This window comes from Chenopodium quinoa, unplaced genomic scaffold, assembly GCF_001683475.1.
Source record: "Chenopodium quinoa cultivar QQ74 unplaced genomic scaffold, ASM168347v1, whole genome shotgun sequence".
Classification (NCBI taxonomy): domain Eukaryota; kingdom Viridiplantae; phylum Streptophyta; class Magnoliopsida; order Caryophyllales; family Amaranthaceae; genus Chenopodium; species Chenopodium quinoa.
The window spans coordinates 6,708,385-6,730,934 of NW_018743792.1; the positions used below are offsets into that span (position 1 = coordinate 6,708,385).

General features: G+C 32.7%; 1 protein-coding gene and 1 long non-coding RNA gene across 2 annotated transcripts; one reads left to right on the top strand and one right to left on the bottom strand.

The window, feature by feature from the left end:
- Positions 1-713: 713 nt before the first annotated feature.
- On the bottom strand, positions 714-1,726 carry LOC110685158. Its single transcript, XR_002503924.1, has 2 exons — positions 1,375-1,726; positions 714-1,260 (listed from the first exon to the last, which is right to left on the bottom strand). It is a non-coding gene; the product is annotated as an uncharacterized LOC110685158 (long non-coding RNA).
- A 7,885-nt stretch (positions 1,727-9,611) lies between these two features.
- On the top strand, positions 9,612-10,499 carry LOC110685127 (zinc finger protein ZAT1-like). Its single transcript, XM_021861589.1, has one exon. It carries the CDS (start codon positions 9,612-9,614, stop codon positions 10,497-10,499), a length of 888 nt encoding a protein of 295 aa, XP_021717281.1.
- Positions 10,500-22,550: the final 12,051 nt, after the last annotated feature.

The window sequence follows — 22,550 nt, forward strand, 5'->3', positions numbered from 1 at the left end:
GGATAATGATAAGTCTATTTTATATATATATTTATTCCCCGTCCCACGGTCATATTTGTGCTTATTTGAGATCTACGGAGCTATTTTTATTGCTAATATGCGTTTTCTAGTGTTTTTGTAGAGTTGGTATTATTTTGTAGGAATTTGCAGATTTATGTCAATTCCCGAGCTTATTAAGCCACTACAAAGATGTTGGAGTCGGATCGTATTTTATGACCGTGTATTTGAAGCCCAAGAATGAGCTAATTAAATTTGGTTCAGTGATTAAGGGCTCGGTTCGTTTGGAATACTAATTTTGTTGGTAGTATAATACTTAAATATGGAGAAGAAGGAATTACGGCCCAAAGGAGAAGAGCCCAATAATTAAATCAGATTTGAAGATCACTTCAAATGGGCGGATGTCAGCGCTAGGCTACTTCAGCTATTGGGCTTGTGCATTCTTAGGCTTGGTTGCTTGCTCCTGTTGCTCATGATTGGTGAATGTCCGTTTAGGAGTAGTAATATTAGTTTTAGTGGGAGTAGTAGTGGACTTCCTCTAAAAAAAAACTCCTCTTCACTGTTTTATAAAAACAATAGGAGTAGTAGTTTTGGGGTAGGTTAGTTTTGCCATAGTTTTTGGTTTTCTTTTCTTTTAGTTTAACTAGTTGTGGTTCCGCGCGCTATGCGCGCGGCACCTCAATGGCGGTGATTGTTGTCGCTTAATACCGTTCTCGTTTTTTTTTTTTTTTAACGCCCACACATTTTAGACTATCCCACTGTTACCTAAAATTGGATGACAAAAGAACAAGGAGAGAGACTGTCACAAATGATAAATTATGTTATTTGAAAGTTGTTGTTCTGGAATTTGTTATTCTGAAAAGGAATTTATTAAAAAGAATTTATCAAACACTTTCAATCATTTAAATGCAATGGCCGAAGTTTCAAACTCCGTTGCCGTCACATATTATGCCGAAACTTCGAGTGCTATTCAATAGCCGAAGCTCCAAAAGAATTTGTCACACACTTTTAATTCCTTTAGACGGCCCATGTATCATATGAGTCAAGACACGTACCATGAATGTATAGTCGATGCACCACATGGATATATTCCCAGTGATAACGCTGAAGGTAAAAGCCCAATAGCTGAGGTTATCAGTGCCGCCCTCGTGAGCCCAATTCCCATTTTTACATACCAATTTTTGCCCATCCTTTTTAACGAAAGTTGTCTTGGAATCAGTTACACGTAGCCGAGGCACCATACTGTACACGTATTTATATTATCTTGCAAGAAATAGTAGTTGGTCTTTCATGTTAAAGAACAAATAGACCCAAAAAAATCGAGAAATCCAAATTAATTAACAAAATCAGAACATGCAAATAAATTAAAAGGCTTACCTAAACCTCTTCCGAATAGATAAACACTAAACGAATACACAACAATTTAATCCAAACTGTAAAAACTAAATCACAACAAAAACCTGAATTCAATGTTTCCCAGACTAAGCAAACAAATCTAACTCCAATGGCGAACGGAAGAGATAGAAGAGAGAGAAACAGGAAATGAAAATAGCTTAAGGAAGTGAAAATAGAAAACCACTTATATATATAGAGAGAGTTTGTTTCGGCAAATTGCCGAAACTAAGAGGTGAGGACAATTCCGTCAAGCAATTGATGTACTGTTCTCAATTGGAAATTGAATTGCCGGGGTAAAACCGTCAACACACAAAGGGCACTGTTCAGCGAAGAGGTATTGTTCATAAGAAGGCAAATAAGCGAGGTACAGAGTATTTAGTACCTCTCTTATTTTCCTTCTTATGATCAGTACCTCTTCGCTGAACAGTGCCCTTTGTGTGTTGACGGTTTTACCCCGGCAATTCAATTTCCAATTGAGAACAGTAAGCAACGGGGGCCTTAGATAAGATAATTGTAGTCGCCGAAATCTTAGCATTTCGGATTCGCACGGTATTGTGTAAGGATTTTCTTGTTAATTTAATTTATCAGTGGAATAATCTAAGTAATCTATACGGTGATTGTGTTAAAATTATTACCTTTCTTTGTTTTCGTAATAGAATTATTCGTGATCTTCCCACTGCCTTAATTTTAATTGTTAGCTGTTATCCAACCACAAATTTTAAAGTAATTGCGGAAAGTTTTGTGGCTTTTTTTTTAACTCCACTTTAAAGTAAACTAAAGCTACCAACGGGGAAGTTCAAAAGATTGAGAGGAATGGGGAAGTTCGAAAGAAAGAGACGAGATGGTTTACGAACTAAATAATTAGAAAGATGATCTAGCTATAGATCGGATGAATTTTCGCAACAAAGATGAAAAGGGCCGAAGATTGATCGTCGAAATCGTAAAGTCAATTTGGAAACTGCTATGTTAACAAATGCACAGTTTGTGAGGATTTGATTGATGATATAGAAATGATGGACTTTGTTTTGGGTATTATTTTGAGAAAACGTTTGTTTAAATAATGGATAAAGTTATTAGGTTAAGAGGAGCGAGAAAATGAAAAGGTGGAGTGATGATCCGTGGCTTGACAATTCAACGAACAAAGACAATAAGTATTACACATCGATACATGTATTTGATAGTGGGAATGCGGATAACACTTCACACATTGGAAAAGTGGTAACATAAATATAATAAATTATTTTGAAAAGAATTTACCAATATTTTCTTGTGTTATTTCGGAAATTGCTATTTTGAAAAAGCAGTTGGAAATAACGCAAAAACAAATTGGAAATTACTATCTTGGAAACGAAAAATCAATTTGGAGACTATTATCATTAAAAAGAGTTTATCAGACACTTTAAATTCTTCCTTATTTTGAAAATTGTTATTTTGAAAAGGAATTTACTAAAAAGAATTTGTCAAATGGTGGTGAATATGCTTAGACAGTTGTTGTTTTGTTTTTTTTTGGTTTTATGGCAATTAAGTTTGTGTAGACTGTACAAGGTGAGATAAGTTTTCTGCGATACATTCTAACTAAATAATTATTTTAAATAAATTGACTAATCTTTCATCTCGGTGTATATGGGGTTGTTGTTGAGTTATAGCTGAATTTGTGGACTGTTAACAGCTTCATTTACAACATGTTGATTCTGTGTGATATGTAGTCGAAATAATATACTGGTGCATCGTTTCCGTAACATATTAAATAGTAAGAGTGTTGGTAATAGGGTTTTTTTCTGCCTGTTTTTCCAAAGTTTTTACATTGTTTTCAGTTTTAATATAGATTAAAAGTCATTATTTAAATTAATGTCAAGATAAATGACGTTGAAAATTATACTCGAGTATTAATTGTATTTTAATTTAAGTATTATAATTAGTCAAATGTTGTTATTAATGAAATAGAATAAATTTATTTAGTTTATAATTTTTCGAGGATTTACTTAGGATTCAAACGTTTTAATCAACATAGGTTGAAGAATATTATGAAACTTTAGTTATATTCATAAGTCTAACGATTGATCAGTCACATGTATATATAATTAAAATACTTTCACAATATAGTATACGCTTCTTCTTAGTGGAACTTGATTGTATATAAGTACAGTTTTTTCTTTGTCATAATATATTCTATATATTTTTCTGTATAATAGAGATGTATAGTAACTTACCAAGTCATGTTGTTATTTTTGGAGATGCATATAGAAATAAGCAGGTATTTTTTTTTCGTTTTACATTTTATATATTTTTTGTAATGTGTTTTTTTCTGTTTATAAATAATTGTACGGATCTTATAGGTATTTCCGTAGGTTTGGACTACCTTGTTAGCCGGAATCCATAGTCCCGTGGAAGTTCTTCGAGGCCCTAACAGTCGTATATGGCCTGTGGAGTTAGTGAAGGTCGTTGAAGATACCAGAAGCAATATGTGCTTTGATATTGGGTGGCAAAATTTAGTTAATGAAAATCACTTGGTTGATGGTGAATTAATGATTATTTATTATGCTGGTAATATAACATTCTATGTCAGGGTGTTTTCTTCGACTATGGTTGAAAAATTTGCTACTATTGAACCTCTTCCAAGAGACGAGGATATATAAATTCATGTAGTCCTATATCTGGACTTTATAAATAAAATATTATTGTGGCACGTTATTCTTCTCTATTTTCAACCTTTTCTTGCATGGTCACAATATTTAGGGTTGTTGATTGTTTATTTAAAATGGTCACTATTCTGTTAACTCCAAACCTTAGACTTAGTAATGGGTTGGGAAGAGTTCAGCTGGGTGCCGAAGAAAGGAGTATAGTGACTAAGTAAAGGAAAATGGCACAAGACACAATTGTTCATAATTGGTTATTGATTTCGCTGCTGTTCATAATTGGCAATTGATTTTGCTGCTGTTCATAATGGGAGTACTGGTGAACTCCTCTCTTAACTCTTAAAAGGAGAGGATTCCAGCGGTTGTCTCAACAGTAGATTCATTGTTGACAGTATTGAACAGTTCAATTGCCAATATAAACAGCTTAATATTGTGCTTTTTTCCTTTCCATTGTTCTTATCTTCCTTTCTTCGGCATTCAGTTGAACTTTTTTTCCTATTTCTTCTATCCTTTCTTACTTTCTCTTCTTCTTGGTCATATCGAAAGAGATTGTTTGGACAAAAGGCCGAATGTAAGAGACAAGGACAAATCCGGAAAACAAATGCTGAAGCAAATGTTGTACTGTTCAAATTACTGACGTTCCAAATTGGCATTGTTCAATACTGTCAATATTGAGTTTGCCAGTGAATTCCTCTCTTTGTAGGGTTTAAGAGAGAAGTTAATCGCTGGACTCCCTGTGAACAGTAACGAAATCTATTGCGAATTATGGATGCCACCGAAACCAATTTCCAATTACGGATAGTAGAGTACTGTGCAATTTCCAATTTTGAATAGTGCCAATTTTGAGCATTAATATTGTGGACTGTACAACAATTCCTCCAGCGACATCAATTGTCAATTCCGTTCTTTTTTCTCCTTTCTTAGGTCGAAATCTCTTGTTATCATCGATTGGTCAATCTAATTGGTCAATTTTAATTGTTGGAAGATATATAGTCATATATTTTAAAATAATTGCAAGAAGTTTTGAGGTTTGATTTTTTAATTCCATTTGAAAGTATATCAGATTTGCCGTCGTCGAAGTGTCGAACCTCATATCCGCAATTGATGTCGTCGATGTTCAGGTGTGGTAAGTGATTTAATTGAACCACGGGTTTGAAGACGAATGTGTTGGCCGAAAGTTACGTTATATTATCGAATGGTATAAGGTCCTATAAGAAGCTGTGTTTTGGAATGAGGACATGTAAATATAAGTAAAAAAGAAAAAAAAAACATCTTTGATTACAGTAATTTGACGTAAACATAAATTAAAACAGAAAGAAAACGATCTAGATATATATTTTACATTTTCTTATAATTATACAATTTTATCTAATGCAATTTAATAAAATTTAGAATAAGAATATTTTATGGGTGCTTATAAATTATTTGTCTATTATATTTCAACCCCACCGATTTGAGCTCGTCCCTTTCCTTCTGCTTATCCTCTTTGAGCCTATTAATTTGTGTTATACCATCTGCTGAAATAGGCTTTAACTGATTTAGAAATGTAATAAAATTGACTACCACTGTTGGTGCTTCGCTAATTGCACTTTGTGAACCTTCACCGGCCTCCTTCAATATCCTATCAACTTCGGCCTGTCTACGTAGAACTTCTTTCTGCATTTCCATAGCGTTCAATTTCAAAACCTCCAAAATACGTTTATGTATTTGACAAAATCTTTTGTATTCTTCAATCGCTAATTCAACTTCTTCCTCAATCTCCATTGGTGTATAACGTATATATAAAAAGATTCCTACAATGTGTAGTAAAACATAAGTTTCAACATTATTGTGAAATCCTACCTTTCTCTTCTTAAACTCTAAGTCGACACATTTGTACGCAAATTTCAATCGCGTACAAAAACCAAATCATATGCCATGTAATCTTTATCTATAAACTTTACATAAAATTCCATTTACACTAAATATTTATAATTGGTGAAACGTTGTTGGGAAATTGAAAATAATTGGAATCAGGATATGAATACAAAAAACATAAACAAATAAACATAAGTAGAAGATATAAATTATTCAAAATAAAGTCAAACAGTCGTGTTAAAAAAAATTAGACAATGAAAAGCATAATCCAAAACACAAATAAACAATTTATAATTCAACTTTACTGGTCCGTAAAAAATATAGAATAAAAACAAAGAACGAAACATAGGTGGAGGGAACTTGATCACCACAAACGAAACAGAGACAACTAAAATTATAGTATAGAAAACTCACTGAAACAAAGAATGCAGTTTAAATTCGAGGACGCAAGGAAGCCGAAATATATATGTATCAAGAAGTTGCTATGACGAAAGAAACGCACAAAATCCAAAATAAATGATGAAGAGGTTTGAATTGAAAGATGTAAAGTCAGGACAGAATAAAAAAGGAAAGCATGGAAGAGCTACATATATATAAGTATAATATTACAGGTGTGTAACTAATTGAAAATAGTAAGGATAGTGAATAGGTATGATGAATTGATGATGGAGTGAAGAGGCGTGATTCACACAATAATAATAATAATAATAATAATAATAATAATAATAATAATAATAATAATAATAATAATAATAATAATAATAATTCAATAAATATAGGAAATAAGTTTTATTGCTCCTTTTTTTCTGTGGTTTTTTAAATATTTGTATTAATTTGTCTTTATATTTTCTTGTAATTCCAATGTGAATCTCTATTTTCAATGTTTTTTTTCCTAGATTTACGATGTAGTGTTGTTAGTTTCCGTCTTCGGAAACTTCGAGTACTATGCCACAGCCGAAGCTGCAAAAGAATTTATCAACCACTTTTAATTCTTTTTTATTTTGGAAATTGTTATTATTGAAAAGAATTTATCAAACACTTTAAATTATTGCGTAATTTTTTACGCGGATGATCCAGCTGATCAAGATTACAGAAAAGATGGTCACATTAGAGCATTGCAAGTGAGATTGCTGATAAACGACTCCCACATCGGGTACCTGTAAATATAGCACCCCTTTTCAAATCCAATTACATTATTTCGGTTATATCCCCCTCAAATTTCGGTAACCAATGTTCGGCTTTTTCCATCACGATTGTTAAATACTTCTACCCTATAATTAAATTCTCTTTTCTCTTTATTTAGTTCCTGAAATATTCCATATTTCTCCTTTAAACTTCTCCATTACCTCTTCTATGAAACTCCTGTAACTCCTTCAATTATGATCTAAGGAAGTTTTAGAAAGAGAGAAATGGGGACGTTTGAGAGATAAAGATGAATTAATTTAGGAACTAAATAGTAGAGGTAGAGGATTTAGCTATAGATCCGAAGTATTTAGTAACTAAAATAGAAAAAGCCGAAAATTGGTTATCGAAATTGTAGGGAGACATAAAAAAATGGATGTTCTTGGATATCGAAAAAAGGTGTTACGTTTACAGACAACCAGTGTGGGAGAACTTGGATGCCGATTTAGAGATAATGGACTTTGTTTCGGGTTTCATTGTTGAAAAGAAGGAAGGTTTGAGGCAAGATGATGGAATAGGTGTAGACAGAAGATAGAGGAAATGGTGGTTTAAATAATGGATGGAGTGATTAGGTTAGGAGGAGTGAGAAGGTGAATCGGTGGAATGAAGAGGTGTAATTTGACAGTTCGATGCATGTATCTGGCAATAGGAACGCGGAAAAACACTCTGGAAATTTGAAAGTATAAATATAAGAAGTTGTCTGGGGTTCAAATAACTTATATTTGGGCCCAGTCCACAAATGAAAATAAACCAAGCTCAATAGGCAAGGTATAACCTTCTACACCCTTACCAAGTCATACTCATTAAGGCCCAATCAAACGGTGGCCCATTTAATTCCCACGGCCCAGTCCATTAAATTGGAGGAAGGTATAAATACTCTCATTTTATCTTAAACAAACTCTCCTGCATAGCTTTTCTCTATTGTTCTTACATCCGTACTGATTTTGGCATCGGAGGAGCCTTCCTCGACACACTCCCCGAGGCCAATTTACGTTCGTTCAGTTGTGCAGTAAATCCCGAATTCGTTTAGAATTTTATCTTAATTAATATTAATAAGCATCTAAATAGTTCGTTCTGCTGTAAATATAAGAAGATATTTTTAAGAAGTAATATCTTAAATCTTATTATATTTATTGAATTTTCTCTTATAACTTTGAGACTACGCAAAGTCAAATATCCGAACACTCTTATTTTATCTCAAATACATTTGTCTGCAAAATTAAATACCTTAGAGAGTGGAAAGAGTGGATGTTTTCTACTTATATGCCCTAAACACTTCAGCCGAGATACATTTTAACTTACCTCAAACCCTAAACCTTAAACCCTACTTAAGAATTAATTATTTGTAAATTAATTATATTATATTATATGCGAACACTCTTATTTTATCTCACTGCTATCATTACAACTTGTGAGGTATTATAACTTGGTTTTGTAAATGCATGACGAAAACACGCACTTAAGAATTGCACTTACATTTTTCCTCAATTTAACACTGATGTTTACACCTACCGAATAGGCCATTTTTATTTTGGTTGTTATACCTTGTTTACCCTGGACAGTATTTGTGGATCTTATACTTAGTACATTAGTTCAGTGATGACAAGTTATGTATTATATATATAGTGATCGTGTTCCACGTTAATTCAAATGATTAGTGAAATAATCTAAGTAATGCATATAGTGACTGTGTCATAATTATTACCGTTGCTTGTTTTACATTTGTCATTTCTCCCCACTTAAAAGAAGATCGTAGTTAAAAAAAAGTAAAAACAATAAGCAAAGTCAAAAAAATGATGTAAATTAGTTTGGCGGGGGAATGTTTTTCACTTATTTATATGAGCTTCCTATCTCCACCTTCTCTGTGACATTAACTTCCGTGCAATAACGAAAAAAAAAACACTCTGCGTACAAAGTTTAATCCTCACTCTTACAGATTTCTGAAAAATAAAGGTACTAAATTTGTATGTCTGAAGCTTAATTTATATTACTACAACTTTGAAGTTCGATTTCCTCTTTTTTTTTTTTTTCTTTTGTATTACCTTGTTTTTTAACGTTAATTAACTTGTTTCTAAAGAAAGAGAAAGAAAAATGGTTAAGCGTAGATGTAGACTTTGTTTTAGGAAGTTCGTAAGCAGGAGAGTTTTAGTAGAGCACATGAGAGCTCACATGCTCGATCAATCTGTGTCGCACTTTTTACCATCGGGTGATTCAGAACACGGAATTGCAACACGTGATCATTATGAGTTCTTGGTAGCTGAACCGACTGCATCATCGTCAGTTGTTACTCCACGACACAGAGAAAGTGTGATGGAGTTGGCTGGGAAGAAGAATCATCGTACTCGAAAACCAAGATCAAAGCGAATTCTTCATACACCAGCTTCTTCAACTTCGATCGACTATCGTTACTTTGGTCCTCAACAACGACAACATTACGTTCGGGGTTAGGGGAAATCGAGTGCGGTTGACGTTGAGGCGGACTTGTCAATTAGTTCAACTACGGAAGTTACTACCGAGGAAGACCTAGCGTTTTGCCTCATGATGATGTCGAGGAACAAATGGAATAGCTCTGTTGGTGAGCGTTCCACAATAACATCAAAGAACAAGATGAAATACAGATCGTATCAAGCATTAGGGGGCCACAGAGCAAGTCATAAGAAAAATCGAGTCTATGATTTTGAGCAAAGAGTTAGTAATTCTAAAGAAGATGAAAATCGAGCGGACGACGGATCGGATTCAACGACGACTAAAAGGGTTTATGAATGTTCAATTTGTAAAAGAGTTTTTGCTTCTGGACAAGCTCTTGGTGGTCACAGAACGTCTCATCTTTCTGTTTTGAATAATGGGATTATCCATAAGTATAATTCATGTGATAATAGTAAGATAACTAATAATACTGCTCGTCAGGAATCATTGCCGAAAGGCATAGAGGGGGAGGCCCCGAGTGTTCGTACCGTAAAATCGATGATGATAAAGAAGGTCCATGAATGTCCGATTTGTCTAAGAGTTTTTGTTTCTGGACAAGCTCTTGGTGGTCATAAAAGGTGTCATGTTCTTGTATCGAATAATGAGGTGGATCATATCAATAACTTATTCGATAATTGTAAGATAACTAATAATACTACTTGTCAGGAATCATTATCACAAGACATAGAGGGTAAGGTCGTAAGCGTTCTTACTGTAAAGTCGACGTTGGTAAAGAAAGTTTACGAGTGTCCAATTTGTGGAAAGGTTTTTGCTTCTGGACAAGCTCTTGGCGGTCACAAAAGGTCTCATTTTCTTGCTTCGAAAAATGAGACGAATCATAATAATAACTTACTTGATATTAGTAAGATAACTAAGAATACTACTCGTCACAATTCGATAGATTTTAAACTTCCCATCTATTCTGGAGATGAAGATGAGTTAGCCGTCTCTGATGTTCATTTATGACCTAATCTGAAATGTTTATATCTTAGATTGCTGAAACATTTTGCTGTATATTTATATATATTTAAAATAACGATTGCTGTTTTCTTCTCTCTCTTTTTTTTTTTTATTTTTTTTTTCTTCGTGTGTGCCGAAGTTATACTTCAACAATACCAAATATCTTGGACAGCTTTGTCAACGGATTCATTTACATGAGTGTTTGTAATTTTGGTCAGACGTTGTACTTTGCAGTTGCTGAATTTATATAATGGTTAGAGCTTTTCGTAATCCTAAGTGTGATAAATTGATTAACGTTTTGAATTTTCTTTCCGAGGCTTGCTTGGGTCAAGTAAAAGATTGTCTATAGCTTGGTTACTATTGATTTTTTTTTTCTTTTTTTTTTTTCTCTCCGGACGATAACACTCAGTTACCGGAATGTAAGCAAAGTTTCCTTTCTTAGGTTCCCGAATCAAGGTATGCCGCTGACTAACGAGGTTAGCCTAGGTAGTGATTTTTCTCTCTTTATGGCTGAAAGATTTTCTAATATCGAACCTATGTTAAAAGTTCAGGATATTTAAACTTATATAATAATTTATATTTGAACTCCATGAATAAAATTTTGTTAAAGGTAGGGTTAAATTTAAATATGTATCTCAGATTGCTGAAACATTTTGCTGTATATATATTTAAAATAATAATTGTTAATTTCTTCTTTTTTTTTTTTTTTTTTTTTTTTTTTTTTTTTTTTTTTTTTTTTTTTTTATGCCGAAGCTATACTTCAACAATACCAAATATCTCGGACAGCTTTGTCAACGGATTCATTTACATGAATGTTTGTAATTTGGTCAGAAGTTGTACTTTGCAGTTACTGAATTTATATAATGATTAGAGCTTTTCGTAATCTTAAGTGTGATAAATTGGTTAACGCTTCGAATTTTTCTTTCCGAGGCTATCTTAGGTCAAATAAAAGATTGTCTATAGTTTGTTAACTATTGTTTTTTTTTTTTTTTTTTTCCTCCTCCTCCGGACGATAACATTCAGCTACCGGAATGTAAACAAAGTTTTCTTTCTTAGGTTCCCGAATTAAGGTATGCCGCCGACTTACGAGGTTAGTCGAGGTCCAATCAGCGATTCATAGTTGTAAGGCTGGATTTTTTTTAAAAAAAAATTTTGTAGATATGGCAATTAATTTTTTGTATGGGTTGTTGGATTGCCGAAGGTTTGTGTTGTGCGCGGAGAGGTCGAGACCAAGGTATTTCAGCTACATGTGATATTAGTTTTGTTTTGACTTTCATTACTTTGATTTCCGTAACAGACTAACATAGCACACTAATAAAAAGAATACATGAGAAAGAGTAAGAAAAATGGTTAAGCGTGATGTAGAGTGAATGGGAATTATTATCTTGGAAACGTAAAGACAATTTGGAAAGTGAATGCATTAAAAACAATTTGGAAAGTGAGATAAAATAAGAGTGTTCGCATATAATATAATATAAAAAGAAAAATGGTTAAGCGTGATGGAAAGTGAATGGGAATTATAGGGTAGAATTCAATAATCATGTACAGTTAAACCACATTATAAGTAATTAATGAAGGCGTTTTAGTAAAACGGAAATAATCCCATTTTTTTTGTTTCTAACGTGTGTTTTACATCTTCAGTTACCGTGGTATAGATGCAGTAGTTCTTATATGTGGAAGTAGGTATTTCCAACTTTTATGAATGCACGTTTAACGTTGTATGTTGTGTCTTAATTTATATCTTCAACGCCATTTTTTTGTTTCCCTACATGTGGTCCACGTCTTCAGTTGCCGTGGTGTAGATGTAGGAGTTCTGATATACGGAAGTAGGTATTTCGGATACAGATAATATTAGTTTGTGCTCGGTGGTTGTTTAAAATTTCGAAGTACGTATACAGTGTCTGTGTTTCATGTTAATTCAGCTGATTAGTTCTTTGTAGATACGGCAATTAATACTTTGTACAGAGTATTTAGTAGGAAATTTAAATTGAAAATTATATGATTTTGAAACAGTTATTCAAAATATTATTTATTTGTGTGAACAACACTATTAAAGAAGAAGGGGCTCAGTGGAAGCAACTTAGTGCCGCCGAATCCGAATGATGTTTCTGCTGTTATGGGCCTTGGATAAAGGGTCCTGTGCTGGGACATCAATAAAAGTATACTTTTCAATGTTACTTTTATTAATTTAAAAGTATATTATTTTTACTGTTGACTAATTAATCTTAATATTTATGTTAACTTATAATTATGTTATCAATTATAGCTTTTTTACTTAAAATTACTCTTATAATTACGGATTGTTGGGTTGCCGAGGGTTTGTGTTGTGCGTGGAAAAGTCGGGACCAAGGTACTTCGGCTGCGTGTTATATTAATTTTGTTTTGACTTTCATTACCTTGAACTACGATTATGAACTTTTATGAATGCACGTATAACGTTGTATGTTGTGTCATAATTTATATCTCCGGCGCCATTTTTTTAAAGAAATAGGTATTTTTAACTTTTATGAATGCATGTTTAATGTTCTATGTCGTGTTTTAATTGATACCTTCGGCGCCTTTTTTTTTTTTTTGGGTTTCCTGCGTGTGCTTCGCGTTTTCAGCTGCCGTGGTATAGATGTAGTAGTTCTTATATACGGAAGTAGGTATTTCGGATACAGATGGTATTAGTTTGTGGTCGGCGGTTGTTTAAAATTTCGTAGTAATGTATACAGTCTGTGTTTCATGTTAATTCAGCTGATTAGTGAAATAATGTAGGTAATGATTCAAACTCTGACGGTACCCGCCTAGATCTAACTTATAACCATTCATTGTTGAAACGTTAGAGTAAATTTTTTTTTGGTAGATTCGTTGAATTATTTGTTAATGGTATTTTTGTATGATAAACCTCCGGGAACTCCGTAGTGATCTCTGATAACATTTACCATCGCAGGTGTTCTTAGAAAACCTACTAAAATTTTAGATTCTCCAACAATTCTACACTGGAGCAAAATGTTCTTAAAAACATTGTTCTACAAACATTAATGTAAAGAGTCTTAAGCAAAATATAACTACCAAAGAAAAGTAAGCCATGGGAGAAAACAGGATTCCGAGGTAATTTGGTTTATCTTATACCCCAGATTCTGGTTATATCATTGTTTTAGATTTATCTTGTCAGCCTCATGACTTTCGTTTGTACTCTGATCTGTTGTTGTGAAACGGAGTTTTTTTTGCAACTGTACTTTTGGCACAATCCAAGCTGCTTTTGGTGTCTCCAATGGGCGCTAAAGTTAGGGGAGAATGCTTGGTTCCACCTTCGCGAGCACGACAGAGCTCCGTCCATTCAACGGTTGAAATCTTCGAAGTGTTGACAGCTTCAACATTGTTGATAGCATCACTATGGCTTCCATCCGTTATAACAATACCTGTGAATAGGGATGTATATACATATAAACTGTCTTGAATGGTTTTTAAATACCGTAGAGGATTTTATTGGTTTTAATATACCCTAATATGTGGTAAAACAAGTACCTTTTGATGACATCGGAGTCTGTCGGAAACGTATTTCCGAAATTTTGTTTTTTCCTTTGTCCTTCCCTTCTGGAATTGGCATTTCATCGCGTGTAGTTTCAACATTTGATTCTGGTATATTAACTGCGGCACTTTTTTGGTGTTTTGTTGGTGTAAATTCTTCATTCTTATTCAAGTTTGAATATTCATGTTCATTTCTAGTTGTCCCCTTTGTTGGGTCTTTTTTAGATACATCTTCGGCAGTTCCAACAACTTTGAGTGACCATTCCAACACGCTACTTGAACCAAGGGAATTGGATGGACCGAGGTTTAAGAAAGTGGGTTTTTTGCGGAGCTTTTCTTCAATTTCTCGAAAGGCAACCACATCATCCTAGATAAACAATTGCAATAAATACACGTGTCACTTATTGATAAAGAACACTAAGTAGATGTTTTAAAGCAGCTGACATTTATATGTAAAATATAATAAATGTGTTAGAATTATACAAGGTCCTTCATAGTTTTTATTTCGGCGGCGGTTTTTCCAAATAATTTCTCCGTGTCATTGTTAAACGATGTTAATGTTATTGAACCTGTTACATCAACCACTTCGAATTTGAAAGCAACCCTGTTTAATTCAAAAACGGTAAAGTCATTTGCAAGGTATTTACCGTATAATGTGAATTTAACAACTGTATTTAGATATTTAATTATAATTATTATTGGGAAATGATTTATAATACCTTAATATATATAAATCATATTTCAGGGTATTACTAAATTTTACCTCTCTCTCATTATATAGAATTTAGGTTTTAACAAACCTTGGACTTGAAATACAATTTCTGTTGTCACAGATAATGCACGTGAATTGTCTTCCTTCCGGAAAGCTGCATTTTCTTCCACATCAAGAACAGCCCGTATAGACAAATATATTTTCTAAAGCAGCATTTGGAATAATTGCCTGAACCCAATGTCTTTCCTCCATCAACGCGTTTGCAGCCTGCATGAACGTGTTAATATAATATCAATATTATACAGCCCTATGTAGTCACTTAACAATTTTGTATACCTTTTTTTCTTTAAGTTCTTCAATTGTCTTCATGGATTGTTGTTGGGTGGAGTCCCTTATTTGTAAAACTCTCGCTTGTTTGTCTAATAGTAGCTGTTTTTGGGCAACCACCCTGTAAATATGTAAAGTATGAGTGTCGAACAAACAGTTCCTATACATTAGCATTTGTAGTTATTATAATTACCATTCACGTAACATATTCGCCCTATCTCCTTTAGGGTCGTGAATAATTCTCGTAGACATGGTAGTTGACAACGCAAATGCTGAAAAGCAAATGATATGTTAGTCTTTAAAACTCTAGATTGACATTAAGTGACTTACTTTGTTCTTTAATTTTTCTAAAGGTGTTTAACCTCTACGAGGATTTTGTTTCAGTGCTGTGAATCCGACTACGGTGAATCTCTCGGCCCAAAAGTTAAGCGCATCACTCGCAGTTCCCGAGAGGTCATTCCATGTAGAAATGGTCAACGTCTGGTTATGTCTGTAACACAGGTAGAGCCCGCTAGTTAAGCATTTGCATAAACTGTATGATAACGTTGGAAAGCATTTTGTATGGGTATTTTCTTTACGTTTGGTCTGTAATAACAATTTCTCGGACATAGCCTTGGGTGTTGTACTTAGAGTTGATCTGCCATGCTGCTTCTTCCACGAATAATATCACACCTAATACATCTGTACAGTTACCAAAGATAAATAACATAAGAATAGTTATGAGTTATTGTATCCTATAATTTGAAGTGCGTACAATTATAAGGGGAATAACAAAAAAGAAGATAAGATCATTTATAATTCCAGGAAATTGTATAATTTAATTAGAAACGTCTGTTATTAAAATAAGGCTTAAAATGATTTGTATACACCGTGGCATATGTGATAGTATACAAGTGATAAAGCACGTGTAGGATATTACCATATCTTCCATCAGCAATTTCCAGTCTCGGGATTGAAGCTATTGACTGATATTGTGGCTCTACATGACCAATTTCGGGGCAGACAGGCTGAACAACTGTTCGGTGACTGAAATTAAGTTGATATGGTAATTGATCATTGGAAGTACGATATTGATTTTCCAGTGGCCTGACAGTTGCATTAGAGATCTCATACTCTCCATTGTATGCAATGGCTTCATCATATGCTTTAACTTGATCTCCAAAAAGTGTGACACGCATTTTATTATTCTAAAAAAAATATAGATATGAGTTATTAATCAATACATTGTCATTTTTAATTTTTAATAATGATATTTATTATATAGTTATCCAGAGACAACATGCATCATTTTATCATCATATACATAGGTACTATTAGAGAAATTGGAGTTTCTACAGTAACAACATTAATAGAAGTAACACCAGTAATATCGGTGTTGCTAGCCGAACCATTTGTAGCAGCCGCAACAAGATCATTAGTTGATGCATCGCCCGCAATAACGGCGTATGCATTTATTACAGATGCATCAGTAGTATTTATAGCAGTACAAACATCATTTAATTAGCAGACACGTTGTAGGAAAAATGACCGACATATTGTCAACCGAAACACTTCTGTCGACAAAAGTCTATTTTAAAAGTATTAGTGTTAAATAATATTTAATTAATGTAGGATTTTGTGTACTAATGATACGAAATGTGTCACAGATTAGTACAAAACCAAACCGGGAACGGGAAAAATACACAGCTGAAACCAGGAATGTAAATCTCAGTTGTAAATATGATCACGTTTAGTATAGAAATATTTTCAGCTATTGAAATAACAATCTAAGTATTAATGCTGTAAGAGCTGCCGTGGTAGCAACGTTGTGAAAAAAATGCCTCCTTTTTTTTAGTATATATATATATAGAATACAATGATTGTGTGTTTTGTATGTTAGTGAAATAAATACCTCATATAACTGATCAATTTCTATAATACCGCGCTATAAAAAAAGGAGAATTATTTTATGAAATATTTGTATTTTTTTCTTTTTTAAAAAAATAAATAAACTTAAACCCGATTTTATAGAATGTACGTGATGAATAATATTCACAAGTAGTATAATGTCATGAATCACATGATATGTAAAAAAACATAATATACCTTCTCATCTAGTAAATATAATGTTTGAAAGATTGTTGCTTTAGAATTGGAGGACATTCTTTGTCTAGCCTTTTCTACGACTTTCACTTTAACAGTGAAATTAATTGAATTAGGGTTTAGCTTATCAAGATATACCCGTTCTGTTTTCATCCTGGACGTAAGAAAACGAAATAGGTGTTAGAAATATGATGTTTATATAAAATTTAAACATTCTAGTATTTTGTAGGTACTACTACTAATAAAAATCATGCACTTTTTATAAAATGAAATGCAGTAATCATGTTTTTTTTTCCTTTTTTTTCTGAGATATATGTGATTTTTATATAAAAATAAGAATTGTATAAACTGCATATATCCTAAATGGATCAAGAAGATTAGATGTTTTTCCCCCCCCCCTTTTTTCTACATTCACCTGGTAATTCAACCTTCTACGAACACAGTAAGGTTCGTTGTAGTTTTGATGGATTTTTTTTGAAACTGTTTTTAAGAGAAATGGAGTAAATTTCTATTTGTGTTGAAAACCACAGTCGCTTATGAAGCCGATGTACTCGTGTATATATATATATACATATATATAACGTAAAATATAGTGGCATGGAAATGCGATAAAGACATAAATCTTTTCTTTCTCATTAAAAAAAAATTAGCAAAATTTCTGTGAAATATTTTGTTAAAAAATACTAAAAATATTTTTTTGTTAAAAAGGAGTAAAATGTGGTTATGATTACGTTTAGAATAAAGTACATTTTTAAAATCACAATTTCCGTCTATCTACCATTTTTGTTTTTTTTTTAAAAAAAATAGTCACTTACTTTTTTCCTTTTATTATTATTACAGTTGTTTTTTCTTAATATAAAGTAAATATTTTTGTTTATATTTTCATGGATAATTGCTGTAAATACTTTCAGAGCAATCGACTAAATAATGTCGTTGGTATGATATTTTACGTTATTTTTTTTTAGTGATAAAGGTCGATAGACCTGCTAATATTGAACGTGTACAAAATTTTGAGTAAATATAAATGTATGTAATTCCGTATTTGATTTTTATTAATAAAACACTATAAGATGTTATCTGATATTTAAATATACACTTCACATTGTTAAAGTACGTTGGGTTTGTATACTAAATATATAACTATAATGCTTATTTTTATTAGTTGTTGTATCGACTATTTATAGTGTTCTATAGTACGGTGTTCAATATTGGTGATTATTGTTATTTAATAGTGTTTTGAGTGTTTTTGTTATATAATAAGCATACTTATATATAATTATGTTATTCAAAACAGTTGTTTACAATCGTATTTGCTAAGTAATTAAAAATAAATTAGATTTTGGAATGATGACTATAACACAAACTAACCTAATACGACTTTAAAATTCTTCGATTTTAGTTTAACAAATTAAATAGTTGATCTGATTAACTAAACTAAATACATTTTGAAATGTTTTGTTGTAGCTAGATATTGTATTTTTAGTAAATCTTATTATTGTCGTGTTATTCTCGCCGCCGTTTACGTGGATATCAGTACATTTATCACGGTTAACACTGTATTCGGTGATTATTGTTCGTTAATACAATATTATAGTAATAACACTAAAATTAACCAATGTCTGACTAACTCAATACGGCTAACATTATATTCGGTGATTACTGTTTGTTAATACAATATTGCAGTATTAATACTAAAATTGACTATAAATAGAGTTTCTTTCTAATCTACTATTAATTACCAGCAACAACCACGTTAAAGAGGCAAGCGTTTCATCCAGTATTTAAGTGGTAAAGCCCCTTCCTATTGTAACTCCTCTATTTACTGTACATCTATTCCACCTCTATTTCAACATTAAAACTTCTCTCCTCTTTTTGTTTTTTTTTTTAAGCAATGACGTCCGAAAGAAAATCCATTGTTTCTAGTTCGCCGTCCTCCCACAGTAGGTACTTGTAAATGTAGCATCTCTTTTGTAATACTCATGTCGGTAGATATATAAACTCTCCGATAAGCCTGTATTTGGAAAGAGGTGCTATATTTCAGGTACCCGGTGTGTGAGAATTTTATCAACTGTATAGTAGCCATTTTTCTCTCTCTCTTTCTCTTCTCTCCGTTTTTTTTTTTTTTTTATAGTTTTTGTAAACACGTAGAGTTTATATTATAGTTATAGTCAAATACACGACGGTTCACTTTTGAATAATAATAATATGTAATAACCCTCGGAAAAAGGAAGAATATATAATATTTGTTGAATATAGATATGGTTGGCTGTTATATGTATTTGTAGTCGTCCTGATTCTAATAATGCTCTAACATCGTATTTTCTTTTTTCCTTTTTTTACTTGTATCTCAACTTTTACACTTTTTCTGTGACTTACAGTTCTGATAAACACTTTAGGAACGGCGAGCACTGATAGTACTGCAATTTCTGGGGAAGTTTCAATCCTCCCGTGCGGAAGCCAGCTGCAGGGGGTTCTAATAAAGTGATAATTTAAAGTCTTTCACTGTATTCCGTTATTACAACAAAGAAGATGAATAATTATTCTGATAACCCGTTGTAAAACACCATAGATATGGAACTGAAATTTGAAAAAGGAGAATCGAGTAGAGAATCAAGCAGTAAGACAAAGGGACACGTCGATAATGTCGAATGCTATACAAAAGTGATTATTGTTAAATCAAATGAAATTTGGGGATTTTGCTCTCGACCGAATGAATATGAATCTAGGGAAGTAGTAGAGATCGACAAAGTATGGACACGTTGATGGCGCTGTAAGTCACCTAAAAGTGACTGTTGTTAGATATAAGATGAAATTGGAGGAATTCGTATTCGGCGAATGAACATGAACTCAGGGAAGTATGTGAAAGCGACAGAGTATGTGATTCTAACTTCTAAATATGGGAATTGCAACGTATAAAAAAATAAGTTGTGATTAAAATCCAAGTTTCGTTTAGGCTGTATTCGGTTTTTTAAAATTAATTAAATTACGAGAACAGTTATGAAATAATGTAATTTCAATTTCCTATATTTGAATTGGTGTTTTATTAATTACCGAGATTTTATGAAAGCGTTTTAGTAGTTAGTATCGTCTAGAAGTCGTTTTGTATAGTTCAAATACTATTATCGACGTTTGTTGAAGTTAATTCACCTTACTTTTTGATGCATAGTTTTTGCCGAAGGTATTCGGAATTGTTGAAACCCGTCGTGTTATTGAGGTAGGGAATTTTAATACTGTTTGACATTTAATACTGCTTGAAGGTTGTAGATCCTAAACAGAGTCTAAAGTCAAGGTTACAGTCAAGATTGCATTTATATACATAAATCATACAATATAATATAATAAAGTTGATTCATAACAGTTATTCGGAATATCCACCACACGACCTCCACCGTATATTAGAGTTATCACTTTACCGTTTCCATTAATTAAAACCGAATGGTAAAAATTTCCCAATTATTATATTTTACCGAGAGTGTTGATGCAATCAAAATCGTTAAATCAAAATTGTTTTAAAAGCGGTTCTGCATGACTCGAGAACTATCACCTACACTTACTGCAATTCATTATATTCGCAAACTTTGAATTATATGAGCCAGCCGATGTTAGTCCAAGAATTTAACTTATTTAATTTCACCATCCATATTTTTTTTACCCACCATTTTAGAATAAGGTCTTACTTTTACGTAGTTTGTTATGATTTTTTCCCTTTTTTTACCTCCTCTTTTCCTGTCTTCCTGTTTAAGCGTACGGAGCCAGATAAAAGGTTAAATAGCTAATAAAAAGTGATGAAGACAGAAATTACGAAAGATTATTATCAAAGAATGTCACCGCTAGAAGGAAAACAAAATTGTAATAATCTTACATAAATTGCGATAATCATTCATAACAATTAAAAAATTTCGCAAGACATGTATTTCGTATCGACTTCTACGTTGTAGAGCTAAGTGATGTTTCTGCTAAGCTGTCACCTGAACCGTGTCTCTTTATAATCTGCAAGCATCCTTTTCATATCTTGTATTCATTAATGATGAAGGTATATCTAAGAACTTGCATTTCGGCTGGTACGTTATCTTCTATGATGCATAGCCAAGTGGTCCTTCTGTTAAACTGTCTCTTGAACTATGACTAGTATTATGAGAGGAATTCATCCCCCTTTGTATTATGAGCAGTCCTTCGTTACGAACAATAACTACTTATGAACAGTTACTATTTGTGAGCTGTAACTGTCAGTTTCGGCTTCGGCTTTACCTTTTCCTCCCCTTTCCTTTTTCCCTCAGTCCTTCCTTCCTCCCTCTTCTCCTTTACTCAGTTGCTACGATTTATACTTATTCATCCCTTCCTTTTACAATGCATCGATTTGAACATCTGCTATTGAGTACTAACTCGATAAGCACTATCTTCAATCGCTGCATGCAAAATGTTTTTATTCCAGCCACCAAAATGCTCTCGCAAGAATTCCCCCTCTCTTACAAACAGTCCTTTCTCTTATAAACAATAGGATTAGTGGTCGGACGGTAGGGCTGAACAATCCATGATCATCCTCCATTAAGTTGGCTAAAGTTACAAGCTCTATATTCTTGCAACATTAGCAATTACTCATGATCATCTCAAAAACTTCCACAGCGAGTACTTGTAAATATAGCATCTCTTTTAAAATCTAATTACGTAACCTTGGTTGTATCACCTTTGAATTTCGATAACTAATTTTCCGCCTATTCTTTTTCGGCCCTTTTTTTTTCTTGTTCTACGGATGTCCTAGAATGAGAGGAATGGGGAAGTTCGAAAGAAAGAGACGATATGGTTTAGGACATAAATAAAGAGAAAGATGATCTAGCTACAGACCAGAAGAATTTTTGCAACAAAGATGAAGAGGACCGAAGATTGGTCGTCGGAATCGTAAAGACAATTTGGAAACAGCTATGTTAACAAATGCACAGTTTATGAGGATTTGATCGATGGTATAGAAATCATGGACTTTGTTTTGGGTATTATTTTGACAACAAGAATGAAATTTTGAGATGTAGACGGTGAAGTAGGTGCATAGAAGACAGAGAAAACGTTTGTTTAAATAATGGATAAAGTGATTAGGTTTTGAGGAGTGAGAAAATGAAAAAGTGGAGTGAAGATCCGTAGTTTGACAATTCAGCGAACAAAGACGATAAGTATTACACATCGATACACATATTTGATAGTGGGGACACAGAAAACACTTTACACATTGGAAATTGGATTTTTTAGAAATTGTTATTTGAAAAAGTGATTGAAAATGAGGCAAAAACAATTTGGAAATTATTATCTTGGAAATGTAAAAATAATTTGGAAATTGTCATTAATAAAGAGAATTTGTCAAACAATTTAAATTCCTTTTTATTTTGGAAATTGTTATTTTGAAAAGGAATTTATTAAAAAGAATTTATCGAACA

Coding starts and splice junctions, on each gene's coding strand:
- LOC110685127 (XM_021861589.1), top strand. CDS start 9,612: ATGTCGAGGAACAAATGGAATAGCTCTGTTGGTGAGCGTTCCACAATA.